General features: G+C 38.5%; 1 protein-coding gene across 1 annotated transcript; it reads right to left on the bottom strand.

Moving 5' to 3' along the window:
• Positions 1–5,249: 5,249 nt before the first annotated feature.
• RFK (riboflavin kinase) lies at positions 5,250–11,884 on the bottom strand. The gene is made up of 4 exons (XM_059491869.1): positions 11,702–11,884; positions 9,961–10,112; positions 8,495–8,597; positions 5,250–7,963 (listed from the first exon to the last, which is right to left on the bottom strand). Exons 1-4 carry the CDS (start codon positions 11,781–11,783, stop codon positions 7,833–7,835), a joined length of 468 nt encoding a protein of 155 aa, XP_059347852.1. The 5' UTR covers positions 11,784–11,884; the 3' UTR covers positions 5,250–7,832.
• Positions 11,885–13,697: the final 1,813 nt, after the last annotated feature.

Raw genomic sequence — 13,697 nt, 5'->3', positions numbered from 1 at the left:
TCTAGAATGAAAATGGAGTAATCCTGTGAGATATGTTCCTGCACAGAGAAAAAAACCCCAAACAACAACACAAACAATTCCAAAATTTACAATATAAATATCTATGATCAGACTGTGATATATCCTAGCAGAGTCCAGAAAAAAATCATAGCAGAGAAAACAGTACTGATTGAAGGCATGTTTTAACAGATAGAAGATTAGCACAGGAAGTATGGGCAGATCTGGGGACAGAGAACTTAATTTTTCCAGTTCAGAACTGCATAAAATTAGACTAGAGGTTTTGTGTGCTTTCATGGAGGTATCTGAAAAAAATAAAGAAGGTCTAAATAGTGACATCAGACCAAGCCACCTACACCTCATCAGTAATGAGATTTGGAAGGGTATTACTGTCTTCCCATTAAAAAATTCTGTGGCAATTTTCAAGTTTGGTACCTAAGATTTCCAAGAACTATGAAGAGTTTTAGTGCTGGAATAGACTGAATGGGCAGAGCACAACAGTAGCTTTTTAAATTAATTAAGCCTTAGCTCAAGAAATGGCACAGCATGATCAGTTTCTTGGTTTCCAGAAATAGAGGAGATGAGCTGGATGTATGACAAAGTAGTCATAAAGTAGATAAAGTTGCAAGAATCAATGTGGCATTAAGGCAGAGCCTGGCCTGAACAGGACTTTTAAAGAGAAGGTCTTTAAGTTTAGGTGAAAGAAAACCATATAGAAATGCCCAAAGAAACAAACGGCAACCAACAAGAAAGTACTCAGATTGGTAAAACCAGCTCAGTAGCTCTGACACAGTACATTTTTGTCTTTAAAAATACATTAGAGCATAACAATAATCAAATGGAGGGTTCATCTGGAGTAAGTGCTCCATTTATAGAATATGGTTAGCCTCTGATCCATGATTCCATAAAAATTTCAGATTCACACATCATAAACATGTTTCACTTAAAACCACAAGAGCTACAGACTGAAGTTTTTAAACAGAGACTTACAGGATCCTCAAGTAAAGCATGGTAGTAGACATTAGAGCAGAAAAAAGTACAACAGTTCAACAAGACACGAGTAAGCATTTTTCTTTACATAAGAGGTTTTTTTATGCAAGGATCAGGTGCAGGAGGTGCAGATGAGATGAAGTCTCCAAACTGGCAGTCTTTCCATGAAGGCAAGAAACTCTGTTATTAATTAATTAGTTCTCCCACAGCACTTTTGCAATAATCCGTCATACTTTCCTGAGTAAAATTTTAACTGATAAGTTAAAGATCTTTATATGACTAAACCCAGGCAATTGCAGTTTTCTTTAGCAGTGGTTCAAAGGCCAAGGATAAACATTTAACCTTATCATGACTCATTTTCTTTGCAACTTTGTGAGGCTGTTTTGGGGGAACCTCTAGTTATATTACTAGCAGTGATAGCCTGCACAGGTTTCAGTAGAAAAATCTTCTGTATCACAACTGCTCATTCTATGAAGTTTCAGACATTAAAAAAAATGTTTTTAAATAAAGTGTAATTCCACTCCTTTTGTTGGCAAGAGAAGTGTACAAATTGAGGCATTAAAAAATTTATATATGATTGTAACATTAAAGGCTGTCACTTATGAAGCATATTAAGACCACCTGCTTGTGTACATTCCCCTCTGCAGGTGGCTGGCAACTATTACAGAAAATAACAAAAGTTGCTAAAGGAGCAAATATTAAAGGCAGGAGGTAGGGGGCCTGAACTTCACCTTTAAAAAAAATCTATATTTTTACTTGCAAGGTTTTAGATACTCTTGAAATTGTATTCTTCAGCAGTAGTAAATCTATTCTCAATATAACAAGATAAGAAGCCTATGTTATTGCTATTTATTTTTTTAATATTACAACCATTACCCTAACAGGGCCAAAGCTGATTTTAACTGTAATTCAGCTATGCTTTTGGTTTAGTTCTTCATACTCACAACCAGGGTTAAATTTTTAAAACTGCACAGAAATTAAGCAAAATATAAGCCAGGGTAAAGTAGATGAATGCAAAGAAGAAAAATGAGAACTACTATAAATTACATAGATTTTAGAAATCTCTGACAACAGAACGGAGGACATCCAACTGCAGGCAGACACCAGAAAGAGAGGGGTCTTTACTTCAGCTGAGGTTTTGGAGTAAAATGAAACACATTCCTTGAAACTATATTATTGTCCAATATAACTTCAACTACTCAACACTTTTTCAGAGCATGCCAAATGACCAGTGTCTAAAAGGGGAAAAAAACTTCAGAATTTACACAGCAGTGGGGATAGAAGAATGGAAAATGTGAGTACTGCTCAACTCAACATAATTAAGATCAAACATGTAGCTTTCTTAGACTATTCCTTACATTCTTAGAGGCGACACCAAGTAGGACACTCTGTAAGGATTTGTTCAATAATAGTAATGAAAATATATGAAGCTAGAAAATAGTCTCTCAAAGTCTGGAGACAGTGTTAATTTCTGCATCTCACAATGATGAGGTCATCAGCAATCTGCTTTGAGTGCTATGTGTATAAGCAAGCTAAAAATGTTTGTGTGCTAGCACAGCTAGGTACATGTAGAGGCTTGAGAGTGAGTTGGACTACACTCTACCCCAAGGGACATTGAGACAGAGTGGGCTGCTGTTCATTTTAATCTGCTCTGTAGAAAATCGATCTTCAGCAAGAAAGAAAAAAAAAAGGCAAATATAGACAGTATGTCAGGGAGAGAAAGAAGTTATCTAAACTTTTAGGACCTGGCCAGTGCAGGAAGCCTTGCAAGACATCCACATCCTTCCACTGAAAACAGCTAAGGAAAGCAGAACAATTTTTTAAAATGCAGACCTTCTGCTAGAGATCTCATGTGGTTCTTTGTGAAAACAAACAAAAGTGCTCAGTGTGTATTTGAAGGGAAGTTAGATGACTTTTTGTGTTGTGACATTGTCTTTTTCTCTAGGAAAGAGAGTAATGGGGTGTGTACCTTGTGCATACAGATAAAGTTTACTGGGTGAAATGTGCAACTCAGGCTGTTTTGCAGATGAATACAAAGTCCAAGAGACACAAGGATAAGAGGTGACCATTTGGAGGTATTTTCTCCTGTGATTTGTACACTGAACTTTTAACTATTGAACACAATGCGAACAACGGAGAATTTCCTGTAAGGATAGATTGTCATTTGATATTTCTCTTGTGTCCAGCTAACATGCCACTGTACAGTGAAGAAGGCTGCTGCCCAACCTGCTATGGTGACTTCAAACTGGCAGACAGCGCAGGTTGCTTTCACTGTAGCAAAATCCCAAGGTATGACCTTGCTGAAGAGCAGTACTGGCATTTAAGGGCTTTATGGCTGGCTTTGCTGACATTTAAAAATGAAAAGCAGAAAAAAGCCAAACTGTGAGGCTTGCCTCTGCACTATCACCAGAATAGGCCGGGCTTACTTAAAGCTGATTTGTCACATGTCGCCTTTCCTCCTATGTTTTTTAAAACTTCTGTGCTTTTCATAAAACAGTTCACTAGCAAGTACCTATTTCAATGGATAGCAATCTGCATCATCATGCCAAAATTACCTCATTGGCTTTGAAACAGCTACAGCATCTTGCACACAGATTTGTGGAGTGAAAAAAATGTGATTAAACCAAACGGATACAACTGGGAAAAGCAGGCTCAGGCCACACAACCACTCTTCATTTTTTTCTAAAGTTAAAAACGTTTTGTGTTTCTAGCCTAAGGTTAAAAGTGAGCAGTATTTGTGTCCTTGTTAGCTTCTCTGCTTCTGACTATTCTTAACCTAATAAAAAAAAATATAGCTGCTCTACCAACCCCCTTTTCTTTAGCCTTATACCAACACAGCTATGAGAATACAACTGCAGTATTGGAAGAGTAGGACAGTTCCTCCAAAACATCAAAAATGGCATTCTAACCTACTCTACCAGGTCATTTAAAACAAAGACTCCTCCTACTCAACTTCACATAATTTCAGTTTTTAAAACTGCTGTTGCCAGATGAGTGTGTACTATAATACATTCTACCACCAGAGAGGAAAATCCAAACCACTTACTTTCCTACCAGCTGATTTGGCTTTCCTTTTACTTGGAACCACAGATCTGGAGAATAAAGCAAAGCCACAGCTGTTAATAAGAGGCTGAAAATCAATGTTTCCTTCTCACATAAGCAACTACTATAAGAACATGAAGTGATTTGGACTGGAAATGAAGATATAACATATATGGGATAGGATGGCAACAGTCCAATATATTTCAAAATGGACTTCTGGGGGGAAAGAAGATGTGTGTGAATAGGAGGAAAATCAGTGTTTTAGAGAAATTCTTACTACTGCATGGATTTTCTATGCTGACTTTCTTACAGAATTACTGCGTTCCCCAACGCTGATGGTTTTCATCATAATCTTGTAGTAGGTTTCCCAATGGAACTGCATTTATGACGTGACTTCTTCCACCAAGTACCTCCACAGTATTCCTCATTCTACACATCAACCCCTAATTAATCTAAATCCAGTAGTTTAAATAGTGTTTAATCACAAATAGAGAGTTTGAATTTATTGCAAAGTAAAACACAATCCAGAAGTGCACTGGCAAAAAGGACTACTTCTGTCTTCTTTAGGATCTTCTTGAGCTACAGAGAACTGAAAAAAAACCAGAGAGCATTTACAACAGAAATTTTCCACTTGTCTTTTAAAGTGGTTCAGCACTTTCAAACTATGCCAAAGGGAATAAATAACACTCAGCAGGTAATCTACCTTAAAGGGACAAAACAAAGCAATTTTTTTAGCATTGCTGGATACATAATAATACACAAGAGGATGCTCTTTATAGCCCCTTACTATGAAGAACAGAGTCTTCACACAAGTGTATGGAAGTGCTGTTATTTGTTGTCAGTATGGTCCGACAGCCAAGAGAATAGACTAAGCCTTAAAATTGTTCCTTCACATTTCTGACAATAAACAGTTCTAGAGCTGTTAATCATTTAAGACTTATCTTTACAAATTAATTAATTTTGAGAAGGACTAATTTTTAAGCCATGATTCTTGAGTGGATTTTTTTTGTTAGATACTCCTAAAGACCTCATGATCACCCTGTAACTGACATTATTCTGTGGATTTCATCACTGCCCCTTCAGTAACAAAGAGGAATACAAAATCATGTGAAGATTTAGAAGTTCAAAATAAGGCAGTCACCCCCATAAAGCTCTGCCTAAAACTGAAACAACTAACATTGCTAGGAGTGGCAAAGGAAAGGAAATCCAAGACAAGAAGGTTAACTTTATCAATTACAGTTCCTTTAGTAATAGTACAGTGCAACATCATCAACCAAAATACAGCTACTTGTACATAATACAAAAATAAAGTTTTTACTGTGCTAGGAATTATGTATTGAGCTTAAAGAGTGATGTATAACATTTTCTCTTAAATAATATGGTCAGGTACACTCAGCCAAATGGATGTACTAACACACTCTCTTTGAAGACAAACACATAAAGAGCAGTTTCTTAGTTCAGTGTATCCATATATCATTCCTCAGCTAGGATTTGAGAGCAAGCTAAGCCTTTCAAGTTTTCCCTTTGCTACTGTTCTTTATCCATAGCACAGCAGTTCTACAATCAAATGGTGAGTTGAATTTTTGACAGTGGCATTTATTAGCAGATACAGAAAAGTATTATTCAGAACAGCCTAAGGCACCATAGTTTCCACAACAGACCCAAGACATCACTGGCAAAAATCAATTTTAAAGGCAGCTATGAGTGCTCAGCTACAGTACCATGATGAACAACAATCTAATGTTGACAACATTCTCTGGTGACTGGTGTGGCTTCTGTTTATTCTCTAGAAGGAGTAGTAAAATATATGATTTTAATGTTGCTACAAATCTGAAGAATGCATAAACTCTTAGCAAAAAATTTTCTCCTTTTATCTCTCCTTTTTAAAATTTCAATCATCAATCTTGCAAGACAATTCTTTTACAGACTTTTTAGAAATAGTTTCCAACACATTATATAGTAAAAAGCCCACTAAATTATTTCTCTTCTCCTTTAAAAGATAATATATTGTCCCATGTCCCTCTCTCCCAAATGTATTGTATCTGCCTCTGCTATCAACACCACTGGTGAACAATTCATTTAAGCAAAATTAAATTTTCTCCTGAAGTCCTAAAGAGCAAACATGAACCCTTGATTTCCTCAAGATCTCTTCCCTAATAATAGCCCATGATACTGGCTAGAATTTAAAGCAGTATGAAGTGAAACTATCATCTTGACAGCACCACCTGCCACAAAGACCGAATCAGCTACCTTGCTAAAACTCTTCTAAATTCTAGAGTGAAAAGTAGGATTAGAACAGGACAAGGAGTAAATTCATCAAATTTCACTACAGAAATTGTGCGTTCCATATTGAACATTGTAGCTCAGACAGAGAATCACAGCTGATATTTAAAGAAGTACTTTGAATTTTAGAGTATGTCCCATCACATCCATCAGAGGGTGATTCAAAAACTTATGGTTGTGGCAGTCACTATAGCTAATCTGCTTCCATTCACCAAGGGATAGAAAAATTTATCAGAGGAAAAGAAGACTTGGTATTGAATCGCACATTACATACTTTTTTCAAACTATTTTTCAAATTACTATCAACTCTCATCATACTCCTTCCACTAATCCATCACAGAATAGTTAGGGTTGTAAGAGACCTTCAGAGATCATCTAGTCCAACCCCCACTTGTATCCCCATATTTCAGAGTAGGACTGTCTGCAGCTACTTATAAAAAATAATCAATATTCTTTATAGTGTTGATACATTATCTAATAAATCCCCAAAGGTTTTCATTTGTGTATTTATCTACTTGGTCTGCCAAAACCTTGGCTCTTACCTGCACTTAGTGCAGAGTGTTGATGAGATTTTTCTGTGCCTTACAATAATGTCAACCTTGAAGTCAGACATTTTATTGCCAGTGCAGTAAATAACCTCAAGATCTCCCTATGAAAAATATCAGCAGCACATAAAATGCAAATAGGTGTCTCACTACCTATTTTCCTTTAAGATGCAATGAGCAGCAGTCTTGTTATATTGTTTCTGCATCTTTTACGCCTGAACCTTAAAGTTTATCAGCTTTCACACTTTTACTCATATTTTGAAATTAAGTGAAACACCTCTTCAGAATTAAACTACACAATCATGTGTTATCATATATTCAGTCAAGTGTGAAGAAATATAATTCAGATTCTAGCAACACAATGAGCAACAGCGATTTCTTCCATCTCAAATAAACTTAAAATAAATAATTTCAATTAAAGTAACAGCTTCAACCATAACAGCTGTGTAGCATATAAAAAATCAAGAACTATAGGGAATTAATCTTACTATTGTTATCTATCTAAGCACTGGAATTTTCTGAGTCAATCAATACCAACATTTTCTAAGCTAAAACTCAGATCTAAGAATGACACAGAAAATGGGACATTATGGAACATTAGGTTAAGAACAGACATTCTTCATTAAATGAGCTAACCACACCTCATGATTACAATTAACTTTGGTCATGTTCTAAATGTGCTCAGATCTCCAAAGACCTGGTAACATTAGGATACATCATACATTGTTTATCTACAACCAGTAGTACAGCCTTCTAGCTCTTTTGTATGACTAATGATGACTCAACCAAAGAAAACAGAAGTCATCTTGTATGGTTGGTTCTGATCTCAGTCACCTAACAGACATATGACACAAAAGTATCTATGAGAGCAGTGCAAATACAAAAGCTCCATGACAGGGAAGAAAATAAGAAAAAAAAAAAGAAAGAAATAAAAAAAAAAAGAAAATAAAAAGAAAAAAGGCTGTATGGCTTTTCTCAGCGATTGTTTACTATTTTGCCTTCTGGCAGATGAAAAAAATTATCTTCTTTGAGTTTAAGATGTTCTGGTAGATCTAGCTGTCTTTTTGCTTCTTCAATATCTTCCTGAATTGCCGAAATGAGCGCATCTGAAAAAGGTAAGAATAGGAATATTTAAAAGTTTTTCTGTATTCTGAACACAATAACAAGTGAAAATAAGGCATCACAATATATCAAACAACAATCACAGAAGTAGAATGTAACTATTGAAAGGCAGAATTCTCTGCTTTTAAAATCTTTTTTTTTAACATGCTAAAGTTGCATTTATGCCTGTTACCACCACTATCCTCTTCATTTGTCAAAAGACATATTAGCAGCTCTGTTTCAATACTAACAAAACTGCATTTTAAAAATAAATTAGTACACTTGACTTTCATGACAAGCCCATGATTTTAACATTACTCCCTAGACAAGGGAAATAAAAGTGCAGGTTTTTAGTGTGATACATAAGAAGATGTGGGGGTATGTCTTTTTTGGTTTTAAATTACGAAAACATTTTACTGACATTTTAAAGGTTAACCAATAAAACATCTCAGGATGGAAGGAGGTACAGTGAAGACACAGAACTTGCATGAGTAAGGCAAAAAAGAAACTAGTCTGAGGGAGACCTTCATACTGACCTAAGGAATCAAAGTTTTTTTCGGGTCGAATGTATCCAGTTATGACTATACTAAGAATTTCTCCATAAAAGTCTTCTTTGAAGGTGTGGATAATGTGTGTTTCCTAAAGGAAGAGAAGTAAGTGGACAATTACTATGAACTTAAAGAGTTTATTTCTCTCTCTATAAGCATGTAGGCCTAATATCCAACATTCAAATTCTGCTTAAAAGACAAAAAATAAAAAGGACATTTAGTACAGCATGTATAATCCAAAATAAAAAGGCCAGGGCTTTAGTTTGTATTAGGAAGTAGAATTGCATTCTGCATGGAATTAAAAAAATTACTTCCTTAAAAAGTGTTTAAAGAGAAAAGGAATGGAAAAAAAAAAAACAACAAAACCAAAACAACAAAAACCCCCCTAACCAAACAAAAAGACCCAACAAACCAATTAAAAAAACCCAAAACCCACACCCCTAGACATCAGGAGCCGTGCTTCAAAACTTCTCAGAGTTAAGATTTCCAAGGCAGGAAACGTTAGTGTTTCATCAACAAGTGGATACATTAAAATAACTATGAAGATTTTGATAGAAGTAGCTGCCTCAAGGAGAGCTTCTACACCTATCCCCTAAGGGAACTGAATGATAAAATGCAAGAGCAAGTCCAGACTAAGACACAGACCTGACACTCAGAACTTTTTTATGCATATCCAAAACAAGCCAACCCATAGCATCTACCAGCAGAGCTATTATTTGGGAAGCTTTTAACTACTTGCTCAGAAAAGTTATCTGCAAAGAAATTTTTAAGTATGGATTTTCCAAAGACAAACACTTAGAAGTAGAAATTCATGAAGAAATAAAATTGTTTTCAGCAAATAAAAGAGAGCTTTGCAGGAAAAGCACCAGCACTTGTCAACAAAAAACCCCACAGCTGTTACAGCTCAGGATTTGAACTTCTCCATCCTTACACCCTTATATGCCTTCAAGTATTTATGGGGTACCTTAAGCCGCAGCATCTTACGTATCCATTTCATCATTTAAGAGAAGAAGAAATTCATTACAAATTAAGCTGCCCCAACATCTCCTATATGAAATGCAGATACATTGCAGAGAACAATAGATTATTGCTATGTTCCAGCTTATGCCAGGGTGTCATAACCAGTAAATTCTATGTGTTTACCAAGTTCATGCTTAATTTGTTATCAGCAAGTTAAGCTACCATCATTTCAAGTACTATTATATTTTAATTTTGGAAGTAGTTCAGAAATGGTGGAATGGAAGAAAGAAAAACTTTACTCAACTTCCTCTGCATACTCTCTGGTTACAGAGAGCATATTCTTTTCAGAATATAAATATTAAATAGATAACAAATGTATTTCCAATGGTACACAAATTTCTAGATACCATTCATCAATCAAATTCTGTGTATCTTGTTAAAATTAATCCAGTTTTTTATTACAATAAAAATCCCACAAAAAGCAAAATTCTTACCACTGATTTCTTAATATTCTTATAGAAGGGATTCCATCCTATGCTCACAACCATTTTATGCACATCTCCATTTCCAACACAGGCCCATCCATAGTATATACCAGTAGGGATATCAGATGGAAAGCTTTCAACTACTTGCTCAGAAAAGTTAGCTGCAAAAATTTTATAAAGTGTAAGTGACTTTGTGTAAATCAAGTATATAACAGGATCTTCAAGTACTTAAAAGCCAAACTCTGCCTACATACTATTTGCAAACATAACACTGGTGATGATAAGAATAATGAGACGGACCATCAGCAAAGTATAAAACAGCTTCATAAAATTTAGTTGCTGTGGCAACACCAGAATTATTATAACTCCTACACACACACACACACACACTGTATTGTATAGTTTTCTTTCTCTTCTGCAGTAGTAATTAATAAATACATCATACATACAGCCAGAACACATTTCATTCTTAGGACAATTACCACAGCTTTACCACGAGGAAAAACGAGAGGGAAAAAGTCAACTTTCTTCTGCACTATAAAATAGCATCTCAGAACTACTTATTAGTAAAATATTTACTGATGAAATAAACTATGTAGAAGCAAACGTAATCACTGTTTAGTCATCTGTCAGTTTTGCACAAGTTCCCTTTCAGAGGCATCTGTGGACTTGAGATTTCCTTTGAAAACTATGTATTTACAGTAAAATAAAATTTCCTTTTGGCTAATTTGAATCTTCTCTCAAAATTACTATCCTACCCCTATTTCCAAGCTGAATAGATCTCTTAATGCAAGATACCAAACTGATTTGAAAGAATGGTTACCAAATTTTTATAAAAGCTCAACAGATAGGTACAGCTTTCTTTCCCTGCTCCCTAATACCAACACATCATTTATAAACAACCAGGAGAAAAATGTGAAATGTTCTCAGAAACAGATGTGAGAAATCCGGCACTACAAGAGTGGTCTTATAAAGTTTCATGTCTGTTAGATGTAGTGCAACATGACTACTGACTTCAGTGTGTGCTTAAGAACACTCAAAATTTTCTTGCAGTATTCATCTGCCTGCATTTAGACACGTGAAACAGAGATGGGCGATAGGAAAATATATTCTCTGTAGGCCAAGCCCACCTGCTCTGTTTCAAACTCTGCTTTATTCCCCTAAAACTTTCTTCCTTGCAGCGATTCCCAATGCCTACTCCCTTTCCTACTCCTATCAGAGATTTATGCGAAGGGATATTTTCCCAGGCTGCCACACGAGAACGTGACACTCATCTACATCCTGTATATCGTGACGATCACTAGATGAGAAAAGGAACAAATATAAAGATTCAGGGAAGCCTCTTTACAGACGGGGGTGCAGGGAATAACAGAAGGGAAGGTGCGAGAATCTAAGCAGTGCAGGAGAGGGGGAAGAAAGGCGTCGGGAAAACGCTGGTAGGTAATAAGGCAGGGCCGTTCTCGGAAATCGCAAATCATAACAAAAGCTCAGCCCTGCAGGGCGGCGGGGCGGCCGCCGAGGTCAGGCGAGCTTAGTCACAGCGCTGCCGCACGGCTGCGGGGCAGGAGCACGGCACGGCTCCGCCCGAGGGCCGCGACACAGGCCGGGGCTGCAGAACCCCGGCCCAGCCCCTGGCCGGCGGCAGCGCTCCCGGGACCCGGCGCGGACCCGCAACCCCACGGCTGGGCCCAGCCCCGCGGACACCCTGCCCGTGCAGTTCCGGGAAGACGCGCCCTCCGCGCCCGCTCACCGGTGGGGATGCCCAGCTCCTTGGAGCCCCTGCCGAAGCCCTTCACCACCTCCCCGCGGCAGAAGTACGGCAGGTGCCTCATGGCCCTGCGCTGAGGCGCCGGCGCCCCGAGCCCGCCGCGCCGCTGCGCCGCTCACCACCGCCCTCCGCACGGGGCGCTACCAACGACAGGGGAGGAACCGCTCGAGCCGGCGAGCCACGCAGCGCTCCGCGGCCCCTGCCCACCCTCCCGAGTGGACGTGCCCGCGCCGCATGCCCAGTGTGCCCTCCCTCGCCGGGGACGGCCGCGGCTGGGCGGGCGGTGCCTGGTGAGGGCGGTGAGCTTCGCCGTGCGCAGCCGGGCGGTGTCGCTCGTCGGTGGCAAAGCGCCGTGACCTGTGCTCCTGCCCGCGGGGTTCGTCACACTCTGCTCTCCGAGGGCAGCTGGGCCTGGCCCGTCCTGCAGTTTCTTCGATGGAAACTGCAGTGACTGCTGCGACTGCTGTGCTCCCGCTGCGCTCCCGCTGCCACAGCCCGACCCTCTTACCTGAAAGGCTGCAGCTTGCACCCCGCGCCCACGCGTGTACATAGGGATTGTTGCTCCCTTGGTAGCCCTGGATTTGCCTTTTCGCTCAGAAAACACAAAGTGCTTCAGTGCACAGCAGACATTCAGGAAAGCCGCTAGAACAGGTCTTTTTGTGACATGCTCCAGCGAACTGCAGTTCCTTGCTTAAAACAAAAGCAATAATCCAAACAACCAAACCCCAACAGCAAACTAAACTAAATCCAAACAATTTTTACCCAACCTCTGCTTTTAACCAACATGCTCACATCTCCCCTTCTGCCATTACCGTTGCTAGTGCAGGGGTCTCCTTTGCAAAAAAGCACCAAGAGAGCAGTGCTCATTCTATGTTCGCTCCAAGGAAAAAGAAGGGTTACATGAGCATTTCTCTTCCTTCACTTCCTGTCTCTTCACGTTGATATAGCTTATTAATGTATTTAGATGATTAGCACTCTTTTTTCTATTGCCCTGCCTGATCCAACTTAAGTAAATTTGAGGTGGCATGAGTTCAAAATAGTATTATGTGAAAGATATCCATAATCTTGGTAAACTACAGAACAGCCAGCCCAGCAGCAGACGGTCTCTTTGTATCAGTGAAACTATAGGCCATTTGAGTTCTGGAGTCTCATTCAGCACTGCTATGCTGCACAGAAGCATATTTGTGTTTAAACACATAACTGTTATCCAGAAACACCATCCAGAAAAACCCTGAGGTGAACTGGCACTTTCTTCCTCCCGCCACCCCCTTCTAGAACAGTTTCTAATTTCAACAGTTTGATATGAGCCATAAAAATATTTCAGGACTTACGTTTAATTTGGTTTGCTAGTTTTTTAATGTGGAAAAGCAATGTGAACATCTATGCCTTGTGCTTGTATTTAATTATATTCCAAATAAATACCTTTTTAAAATTGGAATTGTTTGGAGAAATGGACTTATATATTATATTATAAAGCACTGACTGTTCATGGAAGCTGTGGACACAAGCTGTTTTATATAAGAAGGCAAAAAAAAATCTAATTGATTTTGCCTCAAACTTATCCTCTTCTTTCCTTCTGTCATTTCTCTTAATTCCCTGCCATCCTTTTCATGATAACATTTAAATTCATTACTTCAGCTTGAGTAGCTTTGACTGTCTTAGGGAATGACCATATGTGTAGCTGGAACTCGCAACAGAATCATGATGGTATGTATGTAAGACAACAAAGTGGAAAGTATCCTAAGTATGCTGCTAGCAGGTCAATTCTGTTCTGCTGTCTCTGCGTGGGTAGAGAATAATGCTGCAAAGGGTGTTTAAAGGTTTTGTAATGGAAGTGTCTTGGATATGAAGTCTAAATCATGAAGTCATTGCCTAGTTGCTTAACTAATGACAGACCATTAACAGTTGACAGTGTGGCCTTACAGCCATTAGCGCTGCTAGTTTATTTTAGCTGAAAAGCAAGAAACGAAAACAAAAC

Source organism: Ammospiza nelsoni, chromosome Z (assembly GCF_027579445.1).
Source record: "Ammospiza nelsoni isolate bAmmNel1 chromosome Z, bAmmNel1.pri, whole genome shotgun sequence".
Taxonomy (NCBI): Eukaryota; Metazoa; Chordata; class Aves; order Passeriformes; family Passerellidae; genus Ammospiza; species Ammospiza nelsoni.
Note: the sequence above shows the minus strand (reverse complement) of the source record. Positions and strands in the feature narration are given on the sequence as shown.

Bases quoted from the DNA above. Each gene is read 5' to 3' on its own strand.
- RFK (XM_059491869.1), bottom strand. From the start codon at position 11,783: ATGAGGCACCTGCCGTACTTCTGCCGCGGGGAGGTGGTGAAGGGCTTC. The intron at 10,113-11,701 runs GTGAGCGGGCGC...AAATTTTTGCAG, and splicing joins GGAGCTGGGCATCCCCACCG to CTAACTTTTCTGAGCAAGTA. The intron at 8,598-9,960 runs GTAAGAATTTTG...CTCTTCCTTTAG, and splicing joins AGAATATTAAGAAATCAGTG to GAAACACACATTATCCACAC.